Source organism: Hypanus sabinus, chromosome 10 (genome assembly GCF_030144855.1).
Source record: "Hypanus sabinus isolate sHypSab1 chromosome 10, sHypSab1.hap1, whole genome shotgun sequence".
Lineage (NCBI taxonomy): Eukaryota > Metazoa > Chordata > Chondrichthyes > Myliobatiformes > Dasyatidae > Hypanus > Hypanus sabinus.
Genome location: NC_082715.1, coordinates 119,442,945 through 119,466,844, shown reverse-complemented (window position 1 = coordinate 119,466,844; position 23,900 = coordinate 119,442,945). Strand labels below are relative to the sequence as shown.

The window sequence follows — 23,900 nt, the reverse complement described above, 5'->3', positions numbered from 1 at the left end:
TTATATAAGGTACTTGAGCATCTGCTGATTTTGGTATCCGCGGGTGTTCCTGGAACCAATCCCCCGCAGATACTGAGGGTCAACTGTATGTATATGCATATACATGTGCGTATGCTTGTGTGTGCATGTCTATGTGCGTGTGTGTATACATTCATATATGTGTCTGCTTATCCAAATGGGAGTGGGCCCTGTTCATCAGGTAAATGACAGCATCATCAACTCTAGTGTGTTCGCAACTGCAGGGGATCGAGGGCTGGCTGATCTGACCTGCCATCGGAGGTGACCCAGGACCACCCTTTCTCAGATTTTGTTGATGTATGAGGTCAAGGCCAGTGGAGAGTAGTAATTGAAGGGCCAGCTGAAAGGCTGCTTGGGTACTGGGACCACACATGATTTTTCCACACAGTTTGGCTGAGACTCAGTTTGAAAATGGTAGTATGAATGATGCTTCATGCAGCATCTGGACTGTGTTGGGAAGGCGGAAGGTAGACAACAAGCAATAAATAACTAAAGGAAATTAATAACCAGATAAAGTGGCTTGGAAGAATTGACACAGTTCCAATGAGGCATCTTATTCATTGAAATGCTTTTTGACCTATCACCCAGCAGAAACTCCATTGATTTTCTGGATTGTATCATGTTGGAGATGGTGTGTTTTCCAGATTACTCACCTTGTTTATTATAGACTTTGTTTCCCAACATAAAACTTGAATCCATCAAAATGTGATAGAAACATAGAGACACAGAAAACCTATAGCACAATGCAGGCACTTTGGCCCACAAAGCTGTGCCAAACATGTCCTTCCCTTAGAAATTACGTAGGGTTACCCATAGCCCTATATTTTTCTGAGCTCCACGTACCTGTACAGGATTCTCTTAAAAGACCCTATCGTATCCACTGTCGCTGGCAGTGCATTCCACACACTAACCATTCGCTGCGTAAAAAAAACTTACCCCTGACATCTCCTCTGTACCTACTTCCAAGCACCTTAAAACTGTGCCCTCTCGTGCTAGCCATTCCAGGCCTGGGAAAATCCCTCTGCCTATCCACACGATCAATGCTTCTCATCATCTTATACACCTCTATCAGGTCACCTCTCATCCTCCTTCACTCCAAGGAAAGGCTGAGTTCACTTAACCTATTCCCATAAGGCATGCTCCCCAATCCAGGCAATATCCTTGCAAATTTTCTCTGCACCCTTTCTATGGTTTCCACATCCTTCCTGTAGTGAGGCGACCAAAACGGAGCACAGTACTCCAAGTGGGGTCTGACCAGTCCTATATAGCTGCAACATTCCCTCTCGGCTCCTAAACCCAATCCCATGATTGTTGAAGGCCAATGTGCCGTATGCCTCCTTAACCACAGAGTTAAACTGTGCAGCAGCTTTGAGTGTCCTATAGACTTGGACCCCAAGATCCCTCTGATTCTCCACACTGCCAAAAGCCTTTCCATTAATATATTCTGCCATCACGTTTGACCTACCAAAATGAACCACCTCACACTTATCTGGGTTGAACTCCATCTGCCATTCTCAGCCCAATTTTGTATCCAATCAATGTCCTGTGTTCCCTCTGACAGACCTCCACACTATATACAACACCCCACAACCTTTGTGTCATTAGCAAATTTACTAACCCATTTCTCCACTTCTTCATCCAGGTCCTTTATAAAAATCACAAAGAGTAGGGGTCCCAGAACAGATCCCTGAGGCACACCACTGGTGACTAACCTTCATGCAGTATATGAGCCATCTACAACCACTCTTTGCCTTCTGTAGGCAAGCCAGTTGTAGATCCACAAAGCAATGTCCCCTTGGATCCCATGCCTCCTTACTTTCTCAATAAGCCTTGCATGGGGTACCTTATCAAATGCCAAGCTGAAATCCATATACGCTACATGTACTTCTCTTCCTTCATCAATGTGTTTAGTCACATCGTGAACTGTAAGCCATGTGACATCTCTGTAGGTGTAAAGAACGTAAGTTGTAGAAGCATGATCAAGCTGTGCATTCTATGATTAAGTAAAAAAACTCATATTGCTCTACCCTCATTTTAAAACAAATTGTTTACATGCCTTTTTCCTTCTGCCAGTTGACTCACGCACATAAGAAATGTTAAGTTATGATGCCACATAGTTAACAAGGTAAAAACAAAATATGGAATAGAAACAAAATACTGGAAACACTCAACAGTTTAGGAAGCATCCACAGGAGGAGAAACTTAACGTAATTTCTGTGGGCCTTTATTAGAACTGGGAGAAAAAGAAAACAAGTTGGTTTTCAGTTGCAGTGAAGGATGGGTAGATCACTGTTCTGGTGAGACCAGTTGGCTTAATGTGGCATTAAGAAGAAGATTATGCTACTCTTTCTTGGTAGTATGTTACCTATATAGATTGAAACTCTCCAGCACCCTTGGCATCTGACTGGTAGCAAACTGCAGAAAATCCTGACCATGGAAGTAGCCACTGATCACCTTCCTCTGAGTAGAACTGTTCTCCTGCCTGCAATCTGAAGTTTCCAAAAGGTGGAACTGCTATTGGCTGAGACCATAAACGTCGCAGCTCAAGTTAATTAGCTATTGCTTAATACAGAGTTTATTTAGTTTATTTGGGATCAGTTAATTAGTATAGATCTGCATTACAAATTCAAAACATTTCTGACCATGGATGTTGCCAGACCACAGAATGCCAGGCAAGAAAATTTCTTCCTGCACTAAGGGACTGTCCAATTGTGAAAGGAGCCCAGACTATAGACATAGGAAAAATATATATTGAGTTAAAATGTTGATGGCTAGCAATGCCAGTTATAATAGAGTTAGAAAAGGGCATGATTTACCTGAAGTTGTGAACCAATATTTGATCATGAAAGCTGTGACACGCCCAGACAGATGAATCGGGGTTTGATAGTCGAGCTGGGCTTCATTGCAGCAGTGCAGAAGACCAGGGACAGATTTAGAGTCAGAGGTTACATTCACTTTATCACTGCAGAGAATGTGTAGAAGATAGATCAACTCAAATAAAATGACTTGTTTTTCCATGAAAAATGTAAATGCATTTATTCACTGCTTTAGAATTTATGGTTACCATTTATAGCTCTCAACTGCTATCCATTCATGGCCCATTCCAGCACATCGAGCCCTGATATGACTTTCAAAGCATCATCATACCCTTTTCCCATTGCTTTATTATCTTCCTGATTCTTTCAGGCCTGATGACAGTTGATAGCATTTTTCTTTTAATATTAAACATGCATCATTTAGTTTATCCCAATATAAATTTGGCAAATGCTTTGTGCATTTCATGTTGAAAGTTCTGTTTGAAATTCCTTGAAAAACAAGGAATTCTTATTATGGCACAGAAAGATGCATTTTGGCCCATCAGATCTAGACTGGCTTCTGGTCAAGGGATTCGTTTTTCTACCAGCACATTTTTGGTATAGGGGAGTTAACCATACAGCACCCAGAAGAAACTCTCAAGGTAGTGAGAAAAATCTGTAAGCTAGATAGATATCAGATGTCAAGATTGTGCCAAGATCCAACAGCCCTGAGGCAAAGCACTAACTGCAGTAACACCAATCCTCTCAACTGATGTATGGGTTGACCAAAAAAAATAACAGCAGCCTAGGTAAAACAGCACTTCTGGTTAAGGATATTAGAAGAAAAGGAGCAGACCATCCAACCCTTCTGCCTGTTCCGCCATTCATCGTGATCTTTGATCGCAGTTCAATTTCCTGCACTATTTCCACATGGCTTGATTCCTTTAATATCCAGAGATCAGATTTCTGTTTTGTGTGATGTTGGTGACTCAATAACTTCATCCATAACATACTAGGATAGAGAACTCTAGAGATTCATTGCTTTCTGAATGGTGAAAAAAAAATCTTATGTGAGTCATAAAGAACTTAACTCTTACCCTGAGACTGTGACCTCCTGGTGTAGACTACTCAGCCATGGAAAACATCTTACTTGCACCCAGCCTCTCAATGAAATTTGTGAATTTTAATGACATTTCCTGTCATATCTCTTAATGTCCTCTTTTTCTGTATTGGTAGAGGATGCGAATGTGCGTAAGAAAATTAATTGTGTACTCTTTTGACTGGATTTCACCTGCACCATTGCGTACATTATGGTCTCATGGAAGAAAGAATACACTTGCCATTAAACAAGTTCAATAACGATGTACAAGATTGATTCAAGGGATATTGGGTTTGTCATATGAGGAAGAACTAGGTAGACTAAACCTGTAATCTCTGGAGTTTAGAAATATGACCATCTGCATGTTGGTTTCCAATCTCTCACCATTTGAAAATGCTCTGCTTTTCTGCACCACAGTGGATAAACTCATATGTATCCACATTATTTTTCATCCCCCATAATGTCCATTCACTAAGCTTCCCAAACTTTTTTTTCCATCTTTCTATTTTTTAAGAGGAAATCTTGCCTAACAAATCTGTTGGAATTCTTTGAGAATGGCGGTGCAGACTTGATGGGTTGACTGGCCTAATTCTGCTCCCATGCTTATGGTCTTATGGTCCATCTGTAACTTACCTCTGGTCCATTTGATAATTTATTCTTAATTTGCTTTGGTATGTTACCTCAAACTCTATGTACCCCAACCTTGCTGATCTTGTCAGATGGCTCCAGAAAATTCAAATACACCACTTCCACTGGCCTCTCACTCTTGTCATATCTACAAATATGATTTTCCATTCATAATTCACTTCCATGTGGATTGTTCTCAGTGCTTTTATTTTTAAGTTATCCTTCAGTATAGAACACCAGAGGGAGGCAATGGGCAGGCAAGGAGATAAGGTGAAAGAAGGATAAGGGGATGGGGAATGGTGAGGGGGTGCATTACCGGATGTTTGAGCAATCGATGTTCATGCTATCAGTTTGGAGGCTACTTAGACAGGATATAAGGTGTTGTTCCTCCAGCCTGTGTGGCCTCATCATGGCAGTAGAAGAGGCCATGGATAGACATATCCGAATGGGAATGGAAAGTGGAATTAAAATGTTTGGTTACTGGGAGACTCCACTTTTTCTGGTGGACAGAGCATAGGTGCTCAGGAAAGGGGTCTCTCAATCTATGTCAGGTCTCCCTGATATACATTGGTAGCACCGGACACAGTATATGACCCCAACAGACTCAAAGGTGAAGTGTTGCCTCACCTGGAAGAACTGTTTGGGGCCCTGAATGGTAGTGAGGGAGAAGATGGAGGGGCAGGTGTAGCACTTGTTCTGCTTACAAGGATACGTGCAGAGTCTCTTGTGTTTACTATATTCTGCATTCTGATTTTCCTTTTTACTACCTTGATGGAAGGCGCGCAAAGCTTTTCACTGTATTTTGGTACATCTGAATAATATTCCAATTCCATTTAAAAATCTTACAGCAAACAGGAATGACAAACACCATTCACAAATTGGAAAAGCATAGAATTTTCAGTGAAAAGCTTGTCACTTCTAAAATAGTTTGTACATTCCTATCTCAGTTTTTATCAAAAGAAAATCTTGAACTGGAAAGAAATAATTGCAACATAATTTTGCTGGTTCAGATTTCCAGCATCTGTAGTTTCATAAAAATTCTTTCAGTGATATCCATTTGAATGACACCATTTAAGGCTACATACACATTACAGTATTCTGGAAGAAAAGTTTCTCTAGTTGCTTGCACTAACTGCAGTATAGTACATGAATTAATGAAACGGAAGCTCAGAAAGGTAGTAGTGCTTCTGTGCTCTAGATCAGTGGTGGAGCTGTTGATTCCTCTCAATGCCTTCAAGGTTACTTCCTGACAAAGACTGAATAATCCGTGGTGAGAAAGCCCCTTTGCCTGAAGCTTGCTGCTGTTGTGTATTAGATCAAGAGGTTCTGTAGTTGTGGTGTCACCAAACTGGCTGAAGAGCCAAAGGTATTAAAAAAAATTCTCTTGGATAGAAAATGAGGAAGCAATATTTCATGATTTTTAGCATTATTACAGAGGTGGAGAATACATATATGCGCAATGTGGGCAAAATATAAATAAACATGCAATTATATTCTTAAATTAAAACAGTTTGTGAAATTATGGTGTACTCTGACATCTACGTTATACTTAGACCATAAGACATAGGAGCAGAATTACAGTTTGTATCATACAAACATGCAGTGAGACAAGTTCAAAATAGCACATATTCCAATGATTTTAATTCAAATAACTTCTGCTTAATTATGGGGGAGGGAGTTGCAGTGTGTGTACAAAGTTGTTGAATACAAGCTTAAAATTTTCACATGGTAGCACACATGGATAAATATCTGAAGGCTGTCAGTTCACAGCAAACATCAGTGGTTATGTAGAGTAATGTAATTGGGAGCAATGTACATAACTCACAACAACTAACATTGATCTGGGGTTTTACTTTAAGAGGTTGGTCTGACATAACAAAATTATTATATAAAGAGTTTTAGCGTACTTTGTGTTTTTTTATGCTTAATAACTGCTATGGATTTTCTGAAACTTAGAACATCTCTGCTGCTGTTTTATTTGTGAAATCCAACACTGGTGATTCTGATTTTGGAGTCGGACAATGCAGGTGCTTTGAATCTATCAGAATTTTGTGAGCAAAATGCTGTCTCTTGGTTCGTACAAGCTGAGGCTCAACTCATGCTTCGAGGAATCTCTGCCAACAACACCAAATATTTCTATGGAGTAGCATCACTCAGCAACTCCAGAGTTGCGAGAGTGGTGAGCCTACCAGAACACCGGCTTGAACACGATAAAGACCGATTGCTGAAAACTCACCTTTTACAGATGTTTGGACTATCAGTATGAGCGCACTGATTAGTTGCTGTCCTTAACTCGGTCTCGGTGATGTTAAGACTTCGGAGCTTACCACATGCTGTCTCTCCTGGGAAATTACTATTCTTATTTTATTTTTAAGGAACTTTTCAGGCAGCAAATGCCTGACCAAGGTTGCATAGCCCTCGCTAATTCACCTGTGATGGACTAAAGAGAGCTTGCTAAAATGGCTGATGGTCTACATAGCCGGGCAGTGATGCATTAGTCCTCTTCCTTTCCCTGCCTCAGTAACTCTAGTTCAGCAAGGCCCCCAGCATGAGGATGCCTGTGCCTGTGGAACAGACGATGCTGTGCGTGTGGTTTTACTGTGCTCGCACTGGTAGGAATGCTAGGAGGAGCTGCCTGCCGTGCAGCTTCAAAATTGCCAGTGTATCAGGGTATCAGAAGTCTGTGAACACGATGGGCTCCAGTTATTCATGGTCACCTTTTCAGGGCGATGCTTCCTGTGTGATATGGGTGCTCAAGTAAATGTGCTGCCTGCATCACCTATTGATGAAAAGGCAAAGATCAATGAAACCTCACTGGAAGCTGCCAACGGCCGCAAGATCAGGACCTATGGGACACAATGAGTGATATTCTGCTTCAGAGAGCGACATTACTTTTGGGACTTTCACCTGGCTAAAGTCACTAGATCCCTGTGTGCACAAGGACTGTTAGTTGATCTTAAGAACTGCTGGCTTTGGATGTCAAGGATTTAGGTTGTTATCCTGTTCCCCCAATAAATTCCCCACAAGGATTTTGTCAAATGCATGTACCACTGCATGTGAGTTTACTCGACTGCTGGGTGAATTCACGGACTCTTCCAAGCCCATATTCTCCATTATAGTCACAAAACATGGGGTCCGAGCCATATTCCCACAACTGGCCCACCAGTTCATGCTATGCACATAGACTGGACCTAGAAAAGCTGGCAACCACAATGGCCGAGTATGCCAACATGGAAAAACTTGGAATTGTTTGCTGTTCGAATGGCTTCTGGGCTTCACCCCTCCATGTGTTCCCAAAGTCCAGTGGTGGTTGCCGTCCATGTGGTGATTACCGATGCCTTAAAGAGGCCACGACCCCTGATTGTTGCCCAGTCCCACACATCCAAATTAATTTTTTCCAAAGTTGATCTAGTTAGGGCCTACCGATGGGTGCCTGTGTGTTCAAAGAAGATTCCCAAAATGGCAGTGATAACCCCATTTGGCTTTTTTGAGTTTCTGTGCATGCTGTTTGGACTGAAAGATGCAGCACCGACTTTCCAATGGTTGATGGACTCTATATTCTTTCCAATATTTTTATTAATTTACATATAAGAATACAGAGTACAAGAAAAAATATATACATTATATTAAATCACATATAAAGACTCCATACTATATTTCAATGTTACGAATTAATTAATCTGTATGAGTATAGGATGGACTCTATATTAAAAGACTTTGATTTTCTTTTTGTTTACCTGGCCGACATACTTGTCATCAGTGCATCTAAATCCGAACATATAGCTTATTTCTGCACACTTTTTGAGCAAATATGGCTTGATTATTAACCCTGCTAAATGCCAGTTTGGGCTGTCAACAATTGACTTTCTTGTCGCATTCCGCAGAAGATGTGAAACCCGTCCCTTCAAAGTAGCTGCTGTTATGGATTTCCCACTGGGGCGGTGACACTGCAAAAAAAACTACTGGCATTTTCAGTTATGGTAAATTTCTATCACTGCTACATTCTGCGAGCTGCTAAGCTATACTCCACCTGTATAATGCTTAAAAGTAATACCTCTAATCATCTGCTCGACTGATCATTTGATGATATCAAAGAAGCTCTTTTTAGTGTGACCCTACTAGCACACCCACTCCCCAGTGTACCCTTACTCATTTCTACTGATACCTCAGACTATGCTGTGGGTGTGTGGCAACCACTCGTCTTCATCAGCTGGCAGTTCTATCTGTCCGAAAGGAAGTACAACACTTTTGACTGTGAGCTTCTAGTTCTCTATTCGGCTGTTTGCCATTTTTGTATTCTTCTAGAGGGTCGCCATTTCACAGTGTTCATTGACCACAACTCCTTTGTGCACGTAATGGCCAAAATATCAGACTGCTCTTGTACGCTGAGGCAACACCATCTGGCCAACATATCAGAGTTCACAACAGATATACTGTACAACATATCAAGGGGAAAAATAATGCTGTGGCCAGCTGTTGAGGCCATACACATTGGGATTGACTATGTCGTCATGGCAGCAAATCAAGTTATTGATCCTGACTTTTAGGTTTACCAAACAGCAGTCATGGACCTGCGGTTGGCTGACAATAAGTTCAAGGAAGCTGGAACTTCTCTCCTTTGTGATATCTCAATCAGTTGCCCTCGCATCATCATACCCGCAAACTGGAGATTGGCTGTTTTTGACTCCATACATGGCCTCTCACGTCCTGCTGGAAGGCCTCACAGAGACTGGTTATATTACAGTGTGTTTGGTATGACCTCAGAAAGGATGTGCACGATTGGATTGCAGCCTGTGTGGAGTGTCAGTGGGCACAAATTGACTGTCATGTTGAGGTGCCATTGGCACCTTTTGAAGTCCCAGAGTGACAGTTTGACTATGTCAAATGTGGACCTTGATGGTCTTCTTCCCCCTTCCACGGTTTACCGCACCTTCTTCCAATGGTGGGCTGTACCACCAGGTGGTTAGATCATTCTTCTAGCATCCACGACAGCCAAATTAGCACCTGTGTTCCTTGGTTTGGCACCCAATCTAATATTTCCTCTGACCGCAGTCCCCAATTCATTTCAAACTTCTGGACTGCAATGGCCCAGATCTTCAGCCTTGAGTTTCATTACACCACAGTGTATCACTCTTAGTCCAATGGCCTATGTGAACAAAGCTGCTCTGAGGGCTGATGAGTATTGGCAAGATCCTCTCCCGTGAGTCTTGCTGGTGCTCAGAACAGCTACAAAAGAGGACCTGCAGTCATCTATGGCTGAGTTGACATATGGGCAGCTGTTATGAGTGCCAGGTGATTTTGTTCCTGGTTGGTCTCTCCTCAGTAAATTATTTCCCTTTCACCTATTTTTACCTCCCATCATGGTGTATGGCACTCTTGGATTTCTGTTGACCTACATTGTGTCTCGTTTGTTTCTGTCTGCCTTGACACACACTAGCATCCCTTTAACATCCTGATGGTCTGTTCCGAATTTTGGAATGGGGAAAAAAGACATCCATCATAGATAAGAGATGTAAACCTGAACATATTTTGGTAGATTGCTTTAAACTGGCCCACCGAGATTTGGAGTATTCTGCTGCCTTGCACCCACAGTCACAATGTGACCATGAGCATGTCAACACTGCTCTGGATGAGCCAGAGGCACCTGCTGTACCTCCATCCACGGAAACCACGATCCAAGCTCCAAACAGGCTCCCAATGCTGGGTTTAGTCAATTCTGGGTTTGGAGTCCTGTATTAGGTAACATAATTGGGAGAAATGTACATAGAACATAGACTAGTACAGCGCGTTTACAGGCCCTTCGGCCCACAATGTTGTGCCGACCCTCAAACCCTGCCTCCCATATAACCCCCCACCTTAAATTCCTCCATATACCTGTCTAGTAGTCTCTTAAACTTCACTAGTGTATCTGCCTCCACCACTGACTCAGGCAGTGCATTCCATGCATCAACCACTCTCTGAGTGAAAAACCTTCCTCTAATATCCCCCTTGAACTTCCCTCCCCTTACCTTAAAGCCATGTCCTCTTGTACTGAGCAGTGGTGCTCTGGGGAAGAGGCACTGGCTGTCCATTCTATCTATTCCTCTTAATATCTTGTACACCTCTATCATGTCTCCTCTCATCCTACTTCTCTCCAAAGAGTAAAGCCCTAGCTCCCTTAATCTCTGATCATAATCCATACCCTCTGAACCAGGCAGCATCCTGGTAAATCTCCTCTGTACCCTTTCCAATGCTTCTACATCCTTTCTATAGTGATGAGACCAGAACTGGACACAGTACTCTTATGTGTGGCCTAACTAGAGTTTTATAGAGCTGCATCATTACATTGCGTCTCTTAAACTGTATCCCTCGACTAATGAAGGCTAACACCCCATAAGCTTTCTTAACTACCCTATCTACCTGTGAGGCAACTTTCAGGGATCTCTGGACATGTACCCCCAGATCCCTCTGCTCCCCCACACTGCCAAGTATCCTGCCATTTACTTTGTACTCTGCCTTGGAGTTTGTCCGTCCAAAATGTACCACCTCACACTTCTCCAGGTTGAACTCCATCTGTCACTTCTCAGCCCACTTCTGCATCCTATCAATGTCTCTGCAATCTTCGACAATCCTCTACACTATCTACAACACCACCAACCTTTGTGTCGTCTGTAAACTTGCCAACCCCCTCTTCTACCCCCACATCCAGGTTGTTAATAAAAATCACAAAAAGTAGAGGTCCCAGAACAGATCCTTGTGGGACACCACTAGTCACAACCCTCCAATCTGAATGTACTCCCTCCACCACGACCCTCTGACTTCTGCAGGCAAGCCAATCCTGAATCCACCTGGCCAAACTTCCCTGGATCCCATGCCTTCTGACTTTCTGAATAAGCCTACCGTGTGGAACCTTGTCAAATGCCTTTCTAAAATCCATGTAGATCACATCCACTACACTACCCTCATCTATATGCTTGGTCACCTCCTTAAAGAACTCTATCAGGCTTGTTAGGCTGACTGTCCCTGATCAGACCATGATTCTCTAAATACCCATAGATCCTATCTCTAAGAATCTTTTCCAACAGCTTTCCCACCACAGAAGTAAGGCTCACTGGTATATAATTACCATGACTATCCCTACTACCTTTTTTGAACAAGGGGACAACATTCGCCTCCCTCCAATCCTCCGGTACCATTCCCGTGGACAATGAGGACATAAAGATCCTAGCCAGAGGTTCAGCAATCTCTTCCCTTGCCTCGTGGAGCAGCCTGGGAAATATTCCGTCAGGCCCCGGGGACTTATCTGTCATGTATTTTAACAACTCCAACACCTCCTCTCCCTTAATATCAACATGCTCCAGAACATCAACCTCACTCATATTGTCCTCACCATCATTAAGTTCCCTTTCAGTGCTGAATACTGGAGAAGTATTCATTGAGGACCTCGCTCACTTCCACAGCCTCCAGGCACATCTTCCCACTTTTACATCTAATCAGTCCTACCTTCCCTCCTGTCATCCTTTTGTTTTTCACATAATTGAAGAATGCCTTGGGGTTTTCCTTTACCCTACTTTCCAAGGCCTTTTCATGTCCCCTTCTTGCTCTTCTCAGCCCCTTCTTAAGCTCCTTTCTTGCTACCCTGTGTTCCTCAATAGACCCATCTGATCCTTGCTTCCTAAACCTCATGTATGCTGCCTTCTTCCACCTGACTAGATTTTCCACTTCACTTGTCACCCATGGTTCCTTCACCCTACCATTCTTTATCTTCCTCACCGGGACAAATTTATCCCTAACATCCTGCAAGAGATCCTTAAACATCGACCACATGTCCATAATATATTTCCCTGCAAAAACATCATCCCAGTTCACACCAGCAAGTTCTAGCCTTATAGCCTCATAATTTGCCCTTCCCCAATTAAAAAATTTCCTGTCCTCTCTGATTCTGTCCCTTTCCATGTTAATGCTAAAAGTCAGCGAGCAGTGTTCTCTGTCCCCCAGATACTCACCCACTGACAGATCTGTGTCCTGACCCAGTTTGTTACCTAATACTAGATCTAGTATGGCATTCCCCCTGGTCAGCCTGTCAACATACTGGGACAGGAATCCATCCTGGACACACTTAACAAACTCTGCCCCATCTAAACCCTTGGAACTAATCAAATGCCACCCAATATTAGGGAAGTTAAAGTCACCCATGATAACAACCCTGTTATTTTTGCACCTTTCCAAAATCTGCCTCCCAATCTGCTCCTCGGATTCTCTGCTGCTACCAGGGGGCCTATAGAATATCCCCAGTAGAGTAACTGCTCCCTTCCTGTTCCTGACTTCCACCCATACTGACTCAAAAGAGGATCCTGCTACTTTACCCACCCTTTCTGCAGCTGTAATAGTATCCCTAACCAGCAATGCCACCCCTCCTCCCCCTTTCCCCCTCTCTATCCCTTTTAAAGCACTGAAATCTAGGAATATTCAGAATCCATTCCTGCCCTGGTGCCAGCCAAGTCACCATAATGGCCACTACATCATAATTCCATGTATGTATCGAAGCTCTCAGTTCATCACCTTTGTTCCTGATGCTTCTTGCATTGAAGTACACACACTTTAGTCCTTCTACCTTACTACCTTTACACCCTTCATTCTGCTGCTCTTTCCTCAAAGCCTCTCTATATGTTAGATCTGGCTTTACTCCATGCACTTCTTTCACTGCTCTATCGCTCTGGGTCCCATCCCCCTTGCAAATTAGTTTAAACCCTCCCGAACCATGCTAGCAAACCTACCTGCAAGGATATTCCTCCCCCTCGAGTTCAGGTGCAATCCATCCAATCTGTACAGGTCCCACCTTCCCCAGAAGAGATCCCAATGGTCCAAAAATCTAAAACCCTGCCCCCTGCACCAACTCCTCAGCCACGCATTCAACTGCCATCTCCTCCAATTCTTACCATCACTGTCACGTAGTACTGGCAGCAATCCTGAGAAAACCACCCTTGAGGTCCTATTCTTCAGCCTTCTGCCTAGTTCCCGAAAGTCACACTTCAGGACCTCATCCCTCTTCCTGCCTATGTCGTTGGTCCCAACATGTATCACGAATTCTGGTTGCTTTCCCTCTCCTACCAGGATGTCATGCACCCGGTCAGAGACATCCCGGACTATTACAGCAGCAGAAAGGGTGGGTAATGTAGTTTCCAACCATCGACATTGAGTTGGTGTTTCTCTTTAGAAGCCAGATCTGACATGATGACATTATTACATGATTTTTAGTGCACTTTGTGTTCAGTTTTTTGGTGTTCAACAAATGAGTTGCTATTGCTTTTCTGAAACGTAATATATCTTTGCCCTTTTGTTTGTGAAAACCTACAGTTACTTATTATTGCAACCAGCAAGTTGTAAGCATAAAAAATGGTTGGCCTTGCAGGGTTCTTTGAGCTTGTCTGCCATTCAGCATCCTGGATAATCTGATCTTTCATCTTGCAATTTCATGCCTGATCCTTAGAGCTCTTGATTCCCTTGTGGTCCATAAACCTACTTGGACCAATTAGCTCAAATATCTTGGAATGAATGTGCAGATTTCTGGGTTTAAAATATCATTCTAAGAGCAACTGAATCCCAGAACAATCACATCACTTTTTAAACAGCAACTATTTGGGTATATTCACTATGGAGAATGGTTCAGCTAATGTTATCACACTTTCAGAAGTTCATCTTTGAAGCTGAAAACTGAGTTGTATTGAATCCCATGGTTGGCTTCAAATAAATAATGCGCATGTTATGAAACTTTTTGACATGAATTTTGACTGGAAAACATCAAAGAATTTTGTAGAATTTAGAAAGCTAGATGATATTTGTGAGAGAATGAAAGAAATAAAGTAGAAAATGTGAGATTAATAGGCCATCTCGCAGAAGCTTTGTAAGAAGGAAGGGAAAATCAGAGAAAACAATATTTCATTCTGAACATTAGAACATTATTAGAAAGTTTAGAAAGTTTTTGATCAGAAAAATTTTGCCATTCAGCCCAACAAAGCTTGCGAAATTCCCATTCACATAGTGTGTTGAAATACCTATTGAGTTTAGATTTGAAGTCTCTAAGATACTACCCTCAACTACACAACTAGGTAGTTTGTTCCATGTGTCCACAGCTCGCCATGTAAAGAAATGCTTCCTGATGTTAGTCTGAACTCATTCTTTCACCAGTCTCCACCTGTGACCCCTTGTTAATGGATTAATTTTGATGTGGCAGCTGGCATTTTTCCTTATGCCCTTACTTATGCCCTTAATGTTCTTGAACACTTCTATCATGTCTATATCTTTCAAATAACTTGTCAAAGTTGGTTGCATACGATTAGAATTGACATAAACTCATTACTGTAAGATTGAATTTCACCTTAGATGCTGTTTAGTGAAACCCTCAATAAACAAATGAGTATCTGCTGTAGTAAAAGCTGGAATCTTATTGATTGGTAAAGGTGGAGCCTGTGATGGTGTTTTTCAGGATTACAGTTGTATTCATATTTGTTCACATTAATTTGATTTGGCACTCCTCTGTTATAAATCAAAGCAATAGCAGTGAATATCAATGTCAATTTGTTGCATTCTTGTATTTCTAAATTTGATTGCTCAGATTGTATGGAGATTTTTAACCATTACATCTGTGCTGTGAGGGTATGGTGCTGATGACGGGATACTGAAGGTGCAGCAATTAAACTACAAGACTCATGATCCCAGAGATCCAAGTTCTAATCCCACCATGACATCTGTGGAATTTGTATTCAGATCAATAACATTAAATTTTAAAATTGTATTGGTTAAAATAACCATGAAATTATCATTAAAACCTATCTGGTTCACTGATGCTGACCACAGAATTGGAAAAATGCCATCCTTCCTGATCTGGCCTAGTATGAACAGACTAATGCCATTTGTAGTGGCAACTAAGGATAGGCAATAAATGCTGCTCTTGATAACAGTATTCACACCCCCAAAAAAAACTAAACATGTAAGACAGTAGCAGAATTAGACCATTCATCCGTTTGAGTCCGCTTTGCTATTCCATAATGCCTGATTTATTACTCCTCTCTACCCTATCAACCTCTCTTCTCCCCATAACCTTTGACTCCCTTACTAATCAAGAACCTATCAAACTCCAATTCAAATATATCCAACAGCATGGCCTCCAAAGCTGTTTGTGGTAACAAAATTCCACAGATTCACCACCCTCTGGCTAAATAAATTTCTTATCATCTCTGTTATAAAGCAGTGTCCCTCTATTTTGAGGCAATGCCCTCTGGTCCCAGCCTCACCCTCAAAAATGCAAAAAAAAAATGAACAAATAACTTAACTCATTAACAAGAATTGATAAAAGTGCAGTTAACTTTAAAAGTAATTCTCAATTCATAAAGTTCAAATATAGATTACTTGCAAGAAAACAAATAACAGACTTTGGACAGTGCATTATTTGTAAGGTCACAGTTAGCAACATTAGGAAAATCATGCACAAGGGCTCATGGTGTTGGGAGTGTATTAACATGGATTGAAGATTGGTTATACCATTGAAGAGAATTGATAGATACAAAGGATATAATCTGTACAGTGTCAATGAATCCATTTTTGATCTCCAATTATTTATAATTTTGATTGAAAATGTTTTTGAAGAGATAACCAAGAGGCTCGATAAGGGCCGCGGGGTTAATGTCATTTATATAGACTTCAGTAAGGCTTTTGACAAGGCCCAGTATGGTAGACATATCTGGAAGTGAGTTCACATTGGATCCACTTAGCCAGTTGAACACAAAATTGGCTTGCTGGCAAAAGTCATGGGATGCTAGTGTTTTTCAGATTGAATCAGCGATGTGCCACATGGATCATTGCTAGGGCCACTGTTGTTTGTCACATGAATGAACAATTTGGATAGGCATGACATAGTTAGTTTTTGAATGACATGAGAATTGGTAATGTGATGGACAGTGTCTAAGGTTACAAAAGGAGTTCAACCAACTGGGAAAGTGGATAAAGGAATGACATGAAATTTAACATAGTTGTGAAGTGTTGCATTATGGGAAATTAAACCAGTGCAGAACCTACAGTACACATGAATAATAGTACCCTGGGAGGAAATAAAGAATAGAGAGATCAGATGGCAAAGAGTTATAACTTCAATGGAGGGGGCATAAAGCGCAAAAATTGGAATGTTGCGTTACAGTTGGTGGAGCGGCACCAGAAACATCTTGTAGTTTTGATTGCCAAACTCTGGGAAAGATGTGATTGAGTTTGATAGGGTGTAGAAAAGATTCACAAGCATTGCTGGGACTGATAGCTTAAATTAAGAGGAGAGATGGATAGGCTGAAACTGTTTACCCACAAGCAAAAGTGGCTAAGACTAATGTTATAGAGATACATTAAAAAAAAAATGAGGGGCATAGATTAGATGGATGATCATGGTCTTATTCCCAGGCTTTGGGGTGGGGGGGTCTAAAACTAGTGAGCACAGTTTTAAGATAAGAGGGGAAAGGAGGCACAACAGGCAAGTTTTTGACAAAAAAAGGTGGTGAGCGTATAGAATGAGGGGCTGAGCATGTGGTAGAGGCAAATACAATTACAATATTCAAAATACATTTGGGTGGATACATGGATAGGAAAGGATCAGAAGGGTATAGGACAAATGCAAGCAAATGGGACAAGCTCAGGGAGGCACTTGTTTGACGTGGATGGCTTAAGCCAAAGGGCCTATTTCCCTGTTGTATAACTCTTTGATTCATCATGACTCTATAACTTATATTATGGAAGGAAGAAGGAATAGAGGTTCAGGTATCTAAGTTTGCCCATGATACAAAAATAGTTTAAGAGGGTATGTTGCAATAAGGATACTTTAACAGTGCACCAGGGATTAAGGTAAATAAGGTAATAATGTTAAAAACTTGACAAATTATATTTAGTGTGGGAAAGTATGAGATCATGCACTTCATTAAGAGAACTCAAAGGCAGACTATTAGCTAAATGGAGTAAGATTTTAAGTGAGCAAATTATGGAAAGTTCTGGTGGCCTTGTCATGTGGTGGACACTGATGGTGTTCTATTCACTGAACGCATTAGCTTGCATTTTGTTACTAAGCAGGAATTTACTGCTAATTTTATGTTGTAAAGTTTTCTTTGAAAATAAAATGCCCAAGAATCCTTTTTACTCAGAAGCTATTGGTTTTCTTTAGAATCAAGGAAGTATAGTCACAGAAAGAAACTGTTGCTTCCATTTTGCCTATACTGTCTCCAAATAAAAGTCATTTACTGTTATCCCATTTCCATGTACTTTCACTTCAGCTTATAGCCATACTCGTTTGAAAAAAAAAAGCTCTATCTCTTATCTATGACTTTACAGTAATTCTTTATTCTTTGCATCTATTTAAATCTGGAAAAGCCTGAGAAAGTGACTGATTTCCTTTAACAGAGAGGTCAGAAGGTATAGGGTTAATTATCTGTAAAATATGAAGGATTGAAGAAAATTTAATTTCTGAACATTGGAATGTGAAACTCACCGCCTGAAATGTTTGCTGGAAGCAAAACAATGTCTCCAATTTACTAGTCTTTGGATGAACACAAACAGATGAAGAGATAAAACTAGCAGAGCTGGGAAGTGGGATTACCTAAGGCTGACTGGCATGGATACACTAAAAAGATAGAATACAGTGGTGCTAGAAAGTTTGTGTACTGTGTAGAACTTCCTCTATTTCTCCATAAATATGACCTAAAATGTGATCAGATCTTCATGCCAATCCTAAAATTAGATAAAGGGAGCCCAATTAAATAAATAACACAAAAGGTTATACTTATTTATTTATTGATAATAATGAACCAATATTACATGTATTTGTTGGATAAAGTATGAGCACCTCTGGGGTAATGCCTTCTACAAAAGCTATTTGGAGTCAGGTGTTCCAATCAATGAGTTGAGATTGGAGGTGTGTGTTGTAGAGGTGCCCTGCCCTACAACAAAGATGCACAAAGTCAGGTTACTGATAGACCTTGTTCTTCTCAAGAAGGATCTGCGTATATGCACCACGCCTCGATCAAAACAACTTTTAGAAGAGCTTAGAAGAAATGTCGGGATGGATGAAGCTGGAAAAGATTTAGGTGTCTGAATAAATCTTGAGTATGGAATATACAATCAGCATTGGAAAGCATTAGCTGGCCTAAGATACTTCACTAAAAAGATGTTGAAGAATTACAGAATTTAAAAAACGTCAAATAAAAACAAGAAATGCTACAAATGCACCAGTGGAGAGAGAAACAGAGTTAATGGTTCAGGATGGTTAAGCTTCATTTATTCTGTAAACTGAATCATCAACTTGGGTCTCTCTTTTAGACATACTGTTTAACCTGCTTTATATTTGCAGGAGCTTTATGTTTTTATGCCAGATTTCAAGCATTCTCTAGTCTTATGTAACATATTCTGCTTTCAAATATTGATCATCTGGTTCATAATTCAAAATGTTTGACTTTTAACTAGTTTATACGTCTCATTGATTCAGTTCTCTTAAAATTAGGGAAGATTAAATGCTAAAAGTTCAGGCTTTTATGAGAATCTCTGGTCAAAATTTAATTTTGTTTTCTTGTGCTAGTTGTGGCACAATATTCTTCTTCTTTATTATTGTACCTTCTTTATGAAGCTTGCTCACTTTGACATGGTTGGAACAGGAGCAAAGGAAAAAGCCCAACCATTTGAGTTTATTGTTTAGACTTTAGCACAGGTCACCAAGGACACAGAACTATTCCTCCCTCTTCGAGTGGTGTTTCTTGGTCATTCATTTTTTGATATGTCTATGTCCATGATAAAGTTATTTCAGACCAGTAGAGCCCATATCAAGATGGTTGGATTTTAAAATGCAGATGGTACTTGATTTTAATCATATTTATTTCCATCTATCAGCAAGGTGACTATTATGGAAGATTCTGATCAGCATATCCATCTTAGGAATCTCTCCCTTCACCAGGCAAACAATGAGGAAGAATCCCTTAATCTGCTCTTCCTGGGAGATACTAACCGAATGATAGCGGAGGTGAGTAACTTCAAAGCCTGACCATGGTGCCATTTCAGAGTTGTGCACAGGTAGTGATCAACACAGAGAAAATCTGCTATGTCTTTAAGAGAAAAGCCAGTATTAGAATGGCCAGGCTTTGGCGAGACCAGGCACAGGCTAGAACTTAAGCTTGAGAAGTTAATGTGCAGACAGGATGGTAGTTCAGGCAGTGGAATGCTCCTACTGTGAGATGTGGGATTTTAGGGTAGTGAAACCAGGAAGTTCACCCAACCTCAGTTCCTGACTGACAAGATCAAGGAACTGGAGCTGGATGTACTTTGAAACATCTGGGAGGCTGAAAACCTCATAGGTGAAATTTTTACTGATGCGGTCACACCCAGGGTGCAGAATTCAGATAGTAGATGGGTGACCGTCAGGAGGTGTAACGAGAGTAAGCAGTTGGTTCAGGATTCCCCTATGGCCATTCCCCTCAGCAATATTTATATCCCTTTGGGTGCTGCTTGGGGGTGGAATGACCTATTAGGGCAAAGCAGCAGAAGCAAGGTACTATAGCCAGCGCTGAGGCTGAGCAGGGAAGGGTAAAGTCAGTCAGAGTGATAGTGACAGGCGACTCGACAGTTGTGGGGGGTGAGGGTGTGCACAGGAAGAGATTCTGTGGCCACAAAAGAGATGCCAAGTTGGTATATTGCCTTCCAGGTGTTAGGGTCCCAGATGTCTCAGTACAGCTACAGAAGATCCTCAAGGGAGGATGAGCAGCCAGAGGTTATGGTGTAGATTGGCACCAATGACATAAGTAGAAAGGGGGAAAAGGTCCTGTGCAGTTTGTATACGGAGTTGGGGAAGAGGCTGAAAGTCAGGGAGAATATTGTAATCTCTGGATTATTCACAGTACCATGTGCTAGTCAGGGTAGAAATAGGATAAGAGTAGAGATGACTGAGTGGCTGAGGGTGTGGTGGAGGCAGCAGGGTTTCAGATTTCTAGATCATTGGGATTTCTTCTAGCGAAGGTATGACCTGTACAAAAGGGCAGGTTACACCTGAACCTGAGGGAAACCAATATCATTGCTGGGTGTGCTTTTGGGAAGGATATAAACAAATTTGATACAGGGTGATAGAACTCAGAGTGAAAGGGCTAAGGATGGAACAATTGGTATACAGGCAGTCCCCGGGTTACATATGAGTTCAGTTCCTGAGTCTGTCTTTAAGTCGCATTTGTACGTAAATTGGAAAAGTACATCCGGTATTATTTAGTGTCAGTTAGTCAAACGTTTGTCTTAGTATATAGTATATATTTTACCTTTCTATGCATATAAAACACTTAAGAAATGTATGTATTCCAATAATTAAACCACTGCGTTGCTTAGTAATAATTGTACCTTTCATTGGGGCAGGGTCTTTCACATGCTCCATTATTCTCACTTTATCCATTATAATTTAAAATTGTTCTGATCGTTGACTGACTGTAGCCTAACACTTTTCCAATGACTGACGGCGTTTCACCTCTTTCCAAATGCTTTATCATTTCCACTTTATTTTCAATCGCGATCGCTTCCCATCAACGGAACAGAAACACTGCAGGCAGCGGGTCCCAACCTGCACCGGGTTCTGAGGTCCGCTGTGTCCTATAGACCACAGCACTGAATTCCCCAGGTCCTAAACTCCACTGCTCTGAGACAGGTTAAATGGGACAAGTGGGGGCTGTGCTGGGTTTGGGTATTTGATCCTCCATAATATTTCGCATGGGAATTTAAACTGGAGGTGGCAGTGTCTTTTTTTTTACAAGGTTGAGTTGTGAGCTGGACATCAACCTGGCACAGATGGTACGGGAGTCACTGGATTGACATCAACCCAGCACGGGAATGGTCTGTCATTAAATCAAACTCGGCAACCTCTGTTCTCGAGCCCGACACTGATCTCACTGCGCCACCAGCCGACCGGAACGGGGGGCGGGGGGTGCATAGGGCGGGATCAGTGTGAATCTTACTAAGAAAAATTTAAGCCAAATAGAAAGTTAAACACTCAACCCAGTGTCAACGGCAATGACTTAAAATGGCGGACGGCGTTCTCCTTCCTCGGTTCGTAAGTATGAGTTGTTCGTAACTCGGGGACTACCTGTACAAGTCAATGCAGTGTGTAGTGAGACTTTGAGCAAGGACAGGTAGGTGATAAGGGAAAATTGCAGTCAGTGGGATGAGTTGAAGTGTAACGTGGGAGCAAAATTGAAAAAAGTGATGAATTGCAGGACGGAAGGTGTTGTATTTGAATGCAAGCAGTGTAGGGAATAAGATAGATGTTCTTGTCATGTAGTTAGAGATTGGTAGGTATGATGTTTTGGGCACCATCAAGTACTGGATGTCGAGTACTTAACATCCAGAGATACACACTGTATCAAAAGGACAAATATATAAGCAGAGGGGTTGGGGTGGCTCTATTGGTAAAACTGAAATTAAATCCTTAGAATGAGGTGACATAGGATCAAAAGATGTAGAATCCTTGTGGGTAGAGTTAGGAAACAGCAAAGCTAAAAAGGCTGATGGAAGTTACATACAGACCCCTAAACAGTAGCCAGCATGCAGGATATAAATTATAATGGGAGATGGAAAAATCATTTAATAAAGGTAGTGTTACTATAGTGATAGAGGATTTCAATATGCAGGTAGGGTGGGGAAATTATGTTGGTGCTGGATCCCAAGTGAGGGAGTTTGTAGAATGCCTATGAGATGACTCTTTGGAGCAGTTTGTGGTTGAGCTCACTCAGGGAAGGGCAATTCTGGATCGAGTGTTGTGCAATGAATCAGATTGATTGGCGAGCTTAAGGTAAAGGAACCCTTTGGGGACAGTGATCCTGGTGTGATAGAATTTACCCTGCAGTTTGAGAGGGAGAAGAGAAAGTCAGATGTATCAGTATTACAGTGGAGTAAAGGGAATTACAGAGGCATGAGAGCGTGAGGAGCTGGCCAAAATTGATTGGAAGGCAACACTGTCAAGGATGATGGCTGGAGTTTCTGTGTACAATTTGGAAGGCACAGGATGGATACATCCCAAAGATGACAAAGTATTTTAAAGGAAGAATGAAGCAACCATGCCTGACAAAGAAAGTTAAAGACTGCTGAAAGCAAAAGAGAGGGCAGGTAATATAGCAAAAATTAGTGGGAAATTAAAGGATTGGGAGGCTTTTAAAATGCAACGGAAGGCAACGACAAACGTCAGTCTGGTGGTAGAATTGAATGTAATTGCTATTACCAAGAAGGAGGTGCTTGGGAAGCTGAAAGCTCTAAACATAAATAAGTAATACAAACCAGACAGACTACACCCGAGGGCTCTGAAAGAGGTAACTGAAAAAATTGTGGAAGCATCGCCAATGATCATCCAAGAATCACTAGATTCTAGAATGGTTCTGAAGGACTGGAAAATTGCACATCACTCCAGTTTTTAAGATGATAAGGAGGCATAAGAAAGGAAATTAAAGGCCAATTTGCCTGACTTTAGTGGTTGGGAACATATTGACGCCCATTAGGATGAGGTTTCGTGGTACCTGAAGGAGCATGATTAATTAGACCAAAGTCGCACGGCTTCCTTAAGGGGAAATCTTGTCTGATAGATCTGTTGGAATTCTCAGTATAGACAAAGGAGAGTCAGTGGGTGTTGTTTACTTGGATTTTGAGAAGGTCTTTCACAAGGTTCACACATGAGACTGCTTAACAAGATAAGACCCCAAGGTATTACAGAAAAGATAGAAGCACGGATAGAAGATTGGCTGACTGGCAGGAGGCAAAGAGTGGGAATAAAGGGAGCCTATTCTGGTTGGCTAATGGTGACTTGTGTTCTGCAGGAGTCAGTATTGGGACTGCTTCTTATCATGTTACATATCAATGATTTAGATGATTGAATTGATGGCTTTGTGGCCAGGTTTGCAGATGATACAGTGATAGTTGGAGGTTAGGTAATGTTGAGGAAGCAAGGTGTTTGCAGGAGGACTTAGACAGATTGGGAGAATGAGCAAAGTGGCAGATCGAATATAGTGTAAGAAAGTGTATGGCCATACACTTTGATAGAAGGAATAAAGGTGTAGACTATTTTCTAAATGGGAGAAAATTCAAACTTCAGAGGTGCAAAGGAACTTGAGTCCTTGTGCAGAATTTCCTTATAGGTTATATATGCAAATACAGTATTAGCATTCATTTCAAGAGGACTAGAATATAAGAGCAAGAATGTGATGCTGAGGTTAGACTGCAATTGGAGTAATGAGAGTAGTTTTGAGACCCTTATCTAAGAAAAGATTGCTGACATTGGAGAAGGTTCATAGAAGGCTCATGAGGAAGATTCCAGGAATAAAAACATTTATGCATGAGAGGATTTT

At 41.4% G+C, this 23,900-nt stretch overlaps 1 protein-coding gene across 3 annotated transcripts in view; it reads left to right on the top strand.

Moving 5' to 3' along the window:
- Positions 1 to 23,900, top strand: part of kif6 (kinesin family member 6) — a 553,299-nt gene that overhangs the window by 75,604 nt on the left and 453,795 nt on the right. For all 3 annotated transcript variants that reach the window (XM_059982794.1, XM_059982793.1, XM_059982792.1), the window contains one exon: positions 19,429 to 19,558. In XM_059982794.1, the coding sequence (XP_059838777.1) occupies positions 19,429 to 19,558 (130 nt within the window). The remainder of the gene's footprint in view (positions 1 to 19,428; positions 19,559 to 23,900) is intronic.